The 10,070-nt window shown below is 36.5% G+C and overlaps 1 protein-coding gene across 2 annotated transcripts; it reads right to left on the bottom strand.

Annotated features, from left to right (window-relative positions):
• Window positions 1–322: 322 nt before the first annotated feature.
• On the bottom strand, window positions 323–6,850 carry LOC131644531 (uncharacterized). 2 transcript variants are annotated; one of them, XM_058915057.1, is made up of 3 exons: window positions 6,713–6,850; window positions 6,546–6,618; window positions 323–5,507 (listed from the first exon to the last, which is right to left on the bottom strand). In XM_058915057.1, the coding sequence occupies exon 3, from the start codon at window positions 2,729–2,731 to the stop codon at window positions 323–325; it is 2,409 nt and encodes an 802-aa protein (XP_058771040.1). In that variant the 5' UTR covers window positions 2,732–5,507; window positions 6,546–6,618; window positions 6,713–6,850. The 2 variants fall into 2 exon arrangements, with proteins under 2 accessions (XP_058771040.1, XP_058771038.1); XM_058915055.1 differs by lacking the exon at window positions 6,713–6,850 and having other exon boundaries at window positions 6,546–6,682.
• Between the last annotated feature and the right edge of the window lie 3,220 nt (window positions 6,851–10,070).

Raw genomic sequence — 10,070 nt, forward strand, 5'->3', positions numbered from 1 at the left:
CAGTGGGTTTTCTTCCCTTCCAGATCTCATATAAGGTGGTAGCAGTTCCTTTCCTTAAGGTAACTCTATTATGAACATAACAGGCAGTATTCATAGCTTCAGCCCAGAAATGAATAGGAAGTTTCTTAGCATGAATCATGGCTCTTGCTGATTCTTGAATAGTTCTGTTTTTCCTTTCAACAACTCCATTTTGCTGTGGAGTGATAGGAGAGGAGAACTCATGGTGTATACCTTCAGAGGAGCAAAAATCAGCAAATTTTTGATTCTCAAATTCCTTTCCATGATCACTTCTGATTCTTACAACATCATTTTCCTTTTCTCTCTAAATTCTCTGACACAGGTCTTTGAAGACATCAAACACATCTGACTTTTCTCTAATGAAGTTTATCCAGGTGTATCTGGAGTAGTCATCCACAACCACATAGGCATACTTCTTTCCCCCAAGGCTTTCCATTTGCATAGGTCCCATCAGGTCCATGTGAAGCAGTTCAAGAACCCTGGAAGTGGTCAGATGTCTAACCTTTGGATGTGACATCCTGGTTTGTTTTCCAACCTGACATTCACCACAAATTCTTCCTTCATCAATTTGTAACTTGGGAATTCCTCTCACAGCTTCTGTAGAGATAATCTTTTTCATACCTCTTAGATGAAGATGACCAAGTTTTTGATGCCACAGCTTTGCTTCTTCTTCTTTAGAGCATACAGATGAGTAATTTGTCTCATGAGATGTCCATAAGTAGCAGTTGTCTTTGGACCTGACTCCTCTCATTATTACATTCTTCCCTTCATCAGTGACCACACACTCAGCTCTAGTGAAGTTAACTTGGTATCCTTGGTCACAAAGTTGAATAATACTTATGAGATTAGCAGTCAATCCTTTGACCAGTAATACACCTTCCAGATTTGGAACTCCTGAGCAATTCAGTTTACCAACTCCCTTGATTTCTCCTTTAGCTCCATCACCAAAGGTAACATAGCTAGTAGCATGGTTTCTGATATCCACAAGTAGATTCTTGATTCCAGTCATGTGTCTAGAACATCCACTGTCAAAGTACCAATCTTCTTTGGCTGATACTCTAAGAGATGTATGAGCTATTAAAGCCATGTTTTTGGGTATCCATTGTGGCTTTTGGATGGGCATGACTTGTTTAGGTCTGTAGTAAGGAGCTTGATCTGGGTATCCATATAACCTGAAGCAAAAGGGCTTGATGTGTCCAAATCTTCCACAGTGATGACATCTCCATCTTTGAAATTTTCTCTTCATTTTACTTCTGTCTTGATGTTGGGTCGCATGTCTTGACATCGGGTTCAACATCTCAGTTTCAGGTTTAATCCTGTTCCCATCCTGGGGAGGTTTCTTTGTACCAACAAAACCTATACCAGACATATCTCCTGAACTCTTTCCAATCTGCAGAATCTCATCCAGCATATCTGAGCCACTATTCAACATCTTTACAGATTTTGACATCTGATCGAGTTTGGATTGTAGCATGATAATTTCATTGTTTAGTTCAGATATTGTTTTACTAAAGCCTTTGTTATCAGCCTCCAGCTGAGCTATGTACTTCTTCTGCGTTTCACTTTGTTGACATACTTCAGCACTTCTGATACACAGCTTTCTATAGGATGCTGCCAGTTCTTCAAAGGTTAGCTCATCATCACTAGAGTCTTCATCAAAATTGCAGACACCAGTGAAGGCTGTGACATGTTTGGCTGATTCTTCTTCAAAGTCACTTCCGGAATCTTCATCTGACCAGGAGACTGACAGTCCTTTCTTTTGTTTCTTGAGGTAAGTAGGACATTCAGCTCTAATATGTCCATACCCTTCACATCCATGGCATTGAATTCCTTTGCTGTGATTATATTTTTCTTCAGGTTTAGCTCTTCTACCTGAGTCATAGGATCTATTCGTGTCAGATGAGATGTTCTTGACATTTGGTCTTGGCTTCTGATCCATTCTTCTTATAATTTTGTTAAATTGTTTACCAAGCATAGCTATAGATTCAGATAGATTCTCTTCTCTACTTTCCTCTACTTCTTCTTGAGAGTTGGACACAAAAGCTATACTTTTGTTCTTCTTTTCAGAATTTTCACTGATTCCCATCTCAAAGGTTTGAAGAGATCCAATTAACTCTTCTACCTTCATTTTGCTGATGTCCTGTGCCTCTTCTATAGCTGTAACTTTCATATCAAATCTCTTAGGTAGAGATCTAAGAATTTTTCTCACCAGCTTTTCATCAGACATTTTCTCTCCCAAGGCTCCTGAGGTATTAGCAATATCAAGTATATTCATATGAAAATCCTTAATACTTTCATCATCTCTCATCCTTAGATTTTCAAACTTTGTAGTTAGCAGTTGAAGTCTTGACATCTTCACTTTGGAGGTGCCCTCATGAGTAGTCTTGAGGGTATCCCAGACATCTTTGGCTAGTTCACACTGGTGTACCAGTCTGAATATATTCTTGTCAATTCCATTGAATAAAGCATTTAAGGCTTTAGAGTTGCCAAGCGCCAATGCCTCTTCATCTTTGTCCCATTCTTCCTCTAGTTTAAGAGTTTTCTTGCCATCCTTTTCAGTAATAACAGGATGTTCCCATCCTTTGTTCACAGCTCTCCCTGCTTTACTATCCACGAATTTCAGAAAAGCCACCATGCGAGGTTTCCAATAATCATAATTAGAGCCATCCAGAATGGGTGGTCTAATCCCATATCCACCACCTTCTTTGTCCATAATACCAGAAAAATACTGTCCCTAGATCTCACCCAGTAAAAACAGGCAGGGTGCCTGCTCTGATGCCAATTGAAATTCTGGAATCAGACACGTGATGTCGAACAGGATGTCACGACATCAACTATCTGAACAAAACTAAAAATATGAACAGGAAAGAAAACAAATAACACAAGTGATTTGTTAACCCAGTTCGGTGCAAAAACACCTACGTCTGGGGGCTACCAAGCCAGGGAGGAAGTCCACTATAAGTAGTATCAATTCAGAGTAATACACAACAAGACTACACCTTTCACTTAATAACTACCCAATGCAACTTCAATCTAAGCAACTTAGATTTGAGATCCTTCTCGCTCCCCCTCAATCACAGCAGTGATGACAAACATGCAACACATATAAAAAAGAAGACACACTTCAAAGACACAACTTGATCTTGCTTAAAAGCTTCAATCAAGTACAATGGTACTCTTGCTTAAAAGCTTCAAGTACCTATTACAACACGAAAACACCTAGACCAAGACAACCATGATGATTGTTTGGCTTACAAGAAAACTAGGACTTAACGAAAAACTGCAACAAACTTCTGGACGGCAAAACCCTGAAAACATGCAGTCAGCAGCTTCTTCAACTGTTATAAATAACCTTGCAGCCGCTGGGCCTTGGATCCAATATTAGTTTTAAACCTAATTAAAACTATTTCCATAAAACAAAGATCCTATGAATAACAGCGCATAATGTTGTCCTGAATCAAATCAATATCCAATGTTTCCAAAAAAAACGCACAGTGTCTTAACAGATCATATAACCATAACTAGAACAGAATAAAACACAGCAGCTTCGGATGTCATGACATCGGCCTTGACATCAGGTAAAGGCCTGCACAAGGAGAACTTCATAACAGAATAATGCATGTCATGACACCAGATTTGACATGATAAAGACACTATTTGTTTTACCAAAAAATACAGCCAATCAACAACATCTACAGTTTGCATTATAAAGCCAAGGTTTATGGCTAACTTAAAGAAAGATGACAGACAATTAATAGGGTAAATGGCAAATTATTAAGATTAAAGGTTTATGATTAAAGAAATAGAATCGGGAAAAAATGAGATTTATGGGGGAGGGGACTCGCCTTGTTGCCAAGTGCCTACTTATCTCCTTATGGAGAATCAGAGTCAACGTAGTTCGGGGCACAGGGTTGTACGCCTTAGAATTTGATATGGAGGTGTTTGAAGTTGTTTTGTGCTTTGAAAGACATTTTGAGTTGCCTGATTGAAAAGGATGAAAATCCGTAGTTTGGTGCTAGTAGTTTGAAAAGGTTTGGGAAGTGTTTTAGGATTTGGGCGTACAACCCTGGTTTAATATGTTACCGTTAGTTGTAATAATCAATAGGTTTGATTACCATGGCTAACAGATTGAAGGGGAGGATTGCTAACCACTATAATTGATAGATTCGATTATCACGAATAGCAAATGAATGTATTTTAAATAATTTAATTTTATCGTTATCCCTTATAATCAATAGCTTTGATTAAAAATAATAACGAATTTTTTAAGATAAATAGGCTAATCATCGCAACCAATAAGATGGTTGAAACCCTTTAGCCAAATAATATGTATTTGAATTATATTACTTTAATTGCAATTAAATGATTGATTATTACCCATCGCGACCGATTAATACGGTCGAAGCGAATAATAAATTAAATCCTAACATTTTGGCCTAATGGCCAGTGGGATTGGGCAAACCCTAATATCTTTTATAACCGTCCTAGGGTTTTTTGTGATTTATAATTAAAGTTAAATTAATTAATCGGGATAGTCGGATAATCGGGAAAATAATTCTAAATACATATTACCCTAATCCTAATTTAATTTTACTATTAATCTTATTTGAAAAATTAAATCATATATATATAAAAAATAATTAAGAGTAATTATATAATTATATAAATAATATAATAATAATTAAACAAAACCTGGGCATCAATCTTGTGCTATTGCTTATTGATGGTGTACCATAGGACTTCATACTGGTTCCCTTAGATCGTCGCTAGTGACAATCCAGTGGTGGAGATGCGCCGGTGTATGGTGGTCCTCAAGAGACGCGCAGTGCAGGATTCATAGGTTAGCCATGACAATTGAAAATAAGAAAAACAATGTACATGACCTGGGGATCGAACCCAGGTCTTTTGATTTCCAACAATACTCCAAGCCAACTGCGCTGCGTCCAATTGATGTTAAAAGCATGATTCCAAATTATTATATATGAAAAAAAAACGCGAACTAAAATTCAAAACGAAAGAAGAGGCGCGCGGACTGTGTGTTCTTCTTTGTTGTAGCCGTTTGCGAATACCACCATGGCTATCCCTGCGAATTTGAACCAAAGAAAGCACAACAAATAAATAAATTACAAGGACATGGATCAACCTAAAATTACCTTCTGAGTTCGTTGGCGGCCACGGTTCTGGTTAATTCTTCCTCTATGGAAAAATCCCAAATTCAAGCTTCTAAACCCTAACAATGGTGGATTCTCAATTCTGTAAGCAAACTTCAATTGACCTATGCCAAAATCTTCATAACATCATCGATAACACATATATGCAACCAAATTATATTAACCACACATGAATAATTGAAATCGAAGCAAACTAAATTTCAACAAACTGTAGCACCAGGAGCGTGATTCTGCACGCGGCCGTCGGAGGTGGTAATGTCATTCGCTCCATAATACTTCCAGGATCATGTTAGGATCACTAAAACCGATTGAATCACCCTGCAACACCGAAATCAAAAATCACTTTTTTTGTATTTTTTTAGAATCCGGCCATTGTTCTTGGAGGTCCGAAAAACCACCCCCTTTGCATCTGCAATTTCTTAGTATATATATGAGACTAAATTAGGGTAACCAACTTGTAAGGAATCCAATCCAATATTGTTCTTTGATGGTGAAGATTTTGATTGAAAATTAGTTATCAAAGCTTTCTAAATTGATTCAAATGTCATCCAATATTTCTACTTATGGTGTGCACGAATTTGGACTGATTACATGACCTTTTGATGATTGGAATTGATTGGAAACAAAATAGAATCAAATCTCTTATATTTTCTATCAATTATTTGATTTAAACTAAGTTTTAAATGAATAAAAATTCACCAAAATTATAATAAAATCAATATGGTCGTGGCCTTGGGTTTGTAGGTTCCTAATAACCTTAATGTCAAGTTTGGGTCATAATAATATAGGCCCATTTGCAAAAATAATCATTTTGAACCACTTTTGTTTCACACATTTCCTTCAAAATTGCCCAACTTTGACGAGGCGTATCTCCCTCAATTTTTAAGGTATGGGAGAGTTCTAGGACTTTTTGGAAACCCCAAGATGTCCTCTATAAGCCACTTTGGAACATATATTTCATTTGGAGCTTTTATTGTCATACCCCAAAAATTTGCCCGCCTTAATTCTAACAGTTAAAACTTTGGTTTTATAATTTTTTTTCAATTTTACTAACATTTGTTTCGATTATTATTATTTTATCATGACTAACTATTAACATTTAACATTGTTAATTTTTATTATTGTTAATATTTGATAGGATTGGTATTAGGATTAATTAGGTGTATTTTTGTAATTAGGTTTTAGGATTTTAATATTATTAAGATTATTTTTATTAGTTTTAGTATTAGAATTTTTAGGTTTAGTTTATTTTGGGTTACTAGGTTAATTGTGCATTAGGCCCATTAGAAATAAGTCCCTAATTTATGCACTATAAAAAGAAAATATGTTGGCAGCCAAGGGGGGACGAATCCTAACCTTCTGTCGTGTGTCTCCTTCACCGACTAACATATAACCTGCACTGTACATACAAACTCCCCAACCATTATCTCTGCACCGAAATAATTCATAGAATAAACCAATATCTTATTTAACTTGTCAACTTTCCAAAGCTTTCATCAAAAGAAAAAAACGAGAAACAGAACTACACAAATCTCCGGATCATGATGAATGCATCGCCGCACTAAACAACCGCGAAGCCACCACACCAATGTGAACAACACCGCCGCGTGAACCAATCGGTCTCGAAGGCGCCTCCACTAACTAGCCAATCCACCGAGATGGGACAGATCTGCCGCGACTACATCACCACGATTCAAACGGAAACCGGTTCATCAACAGCCACCGCAAATCGGCGCTTCGACCACCGTTCTTGACGAAGCTTCTCGCACCGTTAGCAAACTCACGCCACCGACGCAACACCTACCATTTCCTTTTGTGAATTTCTTCGTTCTTTTCTCTTTTAATGCGCCTTTGGTATTTGCTTGGGTTGCTTGTTGATTTCATGTTGGATTGAAGTAAGGCATAATAGAAAGTTAAAATTTGGTTTATGGAGTTGTTTGGTTTTTAAGAAGAAGAAGGAGTAAATCGTGAACAGAGAGAGGGAAAGAGGATAATGGGTTGTTGTTGTTTTGTGACCTGTACTGGTTTTTTAACATATCATTACTTTCATTTGTTTTTTATAATATATAATATTACCACATGTCGCATTTTGGTTCATCAATTGTAAAAATAGAGAAAGTCCACTTTCTCTTTGATTTTTGTCTCATGGTAACGTGAATCTCTGCAAGGTGTAGTATGACTAAGGCTTGTTTGGATATGCTACCAAAATCAATTAATGTGTGCATATAGGAATAGTAAATACAAACATAACCTTAGAGATTGTTAATTTTGTTACTATATTACTTTTGTATCTCTTTCTTCATATTGCCTTTTTAATTTGGTTCATTATTATTATTATACAAATTTAATTAGACTAATTATATATAACATGCAAAAAATACAATATACTAAATTGATTAGTTCTTTCTTTTTAATATGTAAACAAATACACAAACATATACAATATAAAAAATAATACAAGATGTTAGGATTTAATTTATTATTCGTTCCGACTAAATCTATTAGTCGCAATGGTTAATAATCGATTAATTTAATTAATCAAATCCTATAAATCGAAATACATATTATTTTGCTAAATGGTTTTAACCAAAGCTATTGGTTACGATGATTAGCATTTTCCTTCCATCAAAATTCGTTATTATTTGTAATCAAATCTATCGATTATGAGGAGTAACGATAATTAAAATACACACATTTGCTATTCGTGATAATCGAATCTATCGATTATAGTGGTTAGCAATCCTCCCTCCAATCCGTTAGCCATGGTAATCAAACCTATTGATTATTGCGACTAATGGTAACAAATTAAAATCAGGGTTGTACGCCCAAATCTAAACAACATTCAAAACACTTCAAATCAAACTACGGATCTTCATCCTTATTCAAAACTATGACAGGCCATTCAAAAAGCCTTCAGACAACTTTCAACCATATCAAATCAAATTCTAATCCTAAGGGCGTACAACCCTTCCCCGAACCAAATAATTAGCCTTTAACTCTATTTACTGTCTGTCATCTTTCTTTATATTTCGCCACAAACCCTGATCATTAAAATGCAAACCATAGGAAAGGGTTGAGGGTGCCTAACACCTTCCCTCGACCTGAATATAGTATCTTACCCTGATCACTTAACTGCGCGAGGTTTCCTATTCGCCTTGGTAGAATAGGTGGCGACTCTAAAAGCTTAATTTTTAGGGCAGGTTGCTACAGCTGGCGACTCTGCTGGGGACAACTTAAATGGTGAATACTATGCTCCTATAGGTTTTAGGTTTTGGCAGGGTTTAGGTTTGGCAACTTTTTTTTAGGGTTTGGCTAACGTGCCTTTTTCAGGGTTTGTAATTATTTATTTTTTTATTTTTTTTAAAATTTTGTTTATTTATTTATTTTTATCTAAAAATATTTAATTATTTAGGATATGTTTATATCTAATCGCTTATGTGAATATATTTATATTTTACTGCCTGTTATATTTTTATATGCACTGCTGGATATTATGTCGTGTTAAAACCCTAAGTGTGGGAGTTAACTTTGAGATCAATAGGGGACATGAATCGCCTACGAGTCTCATTAATAACTCCACTCGGAGTGGGTTGAGTATTCGGAAATGTCCAAAACGAGGCTTGACTTTGTTGAGGGCAGGACTGGATACTTGGCTGATCTCTCCGAGAACCTACCCCAAAAATTCGAACCTCATGGATAAAATGAGTTGTTCTAAAATCCGAAGAGACAAAAAGTCTCGGAGGCTACGAACAACCCCATGAGACCTTCTAGAACCCTCCTATAAAAAGGTTGGCTCCCGAGAGCCGCTACGTCGAACCTATGAACTTATGTGATTATGTGCTATATGTATATATATGTGTTGATCATTTTTTTTATTATTTCTTTTTCCATTCATCATACATCAGGGGCATTCTTGCATCATATTTTATTCAAAAAAAAAAAAGAAAGAAAAAAAGATATCATACATATCATGCATGGCATACACATCATTTTCATGACATTAAGAGAAGATTCCTCTTCTATCTCCAGAACAAGGGACCATTGGGAAGGATAACCTAACATCCCGACCATATTATCCAACAAGATTTCAGCAGAAGAGATCAATGGATCAGCAAAAGCAACAGGGTGGCCAACGCACCTGGAGGTCCAAGCCAAAACGATCATTCACTCCGTTGTACATGCCATTATCTCAAGCTTTGCAACGTCTGCTCAGCCAGAACCTGGTAACTCTGCTGCCTCCATACTCAGCACCAGCTAACCCCGCTCCTGGGTACAAGCATCATGCTAGGTGCGCTTATCATTCAGATAGTCCTGGCCATGATACAGAGGATTGTGGGCCATTGAAGCACAAGATCCAAGATTTGATTGAAGAAGGGCTCATTGAGTTCGAAGATCCTCGCAAGTCTAATACCATAGGTGGCTAGAAGTAGGATTTCTTAGATCATTAGTTTTGTTTTCATTCGCAAGTTCTTTCCGTTTGTTTAAACATTAGTCTTACGACATATGCTGTGTACTTTACAATAATCATTAATGCATTGCTTACGTTTGTCTTGATTTACTCCTAGTGTTCCCACTATATTTAAAACTGCGTTTTTACTCGGTCTTCTTATTTGTGATATTCAACTCTAGTTAAAAGTTTTACACCTTTAGAGGGAGAATGACGAAAACGATACCACAATTTCATACACTACGCTTTCGAACAGACCGTGTTGACGATGTACAGGCATTGTTTCAATTCCTAAATAACGGAGATATAAGGATGTTAATCCCTTGTCAACCCCTTTGAGCCTAAAGAAGTAGGAGTTTTCCTTCATGTAAAATAAAACCCTTAATACATAACCTGGGGTAGGGTAGTTGCTCAGTTAACTTAATTATTCCAAG

Source organism: Vicia villosa, linkage group LG1 (assembly GCF_029867415.1).
Source record: "Vicia villosa cultivar HV-30 ecotype Madison, WI linkage group LG1, Vvil1.0, whole genome shotgun sequence".
Classification (NCBI taxonomy): Eukaryota; Viridiplantae; Streptophyta; class Magnoliopsida; order Fabales; family Fabaceae; genus Vicia; species Vicia villosa.

Excerpts from the sequence above, each read along its gene's own strand:
- LOC131644531 (XM_058915057.1), bottom strand. The coding sequence starts at position 2,731 with ATGGACAAAGAAGGTGGTGGATATGGGATTAGACCACCCATTCTGGAT.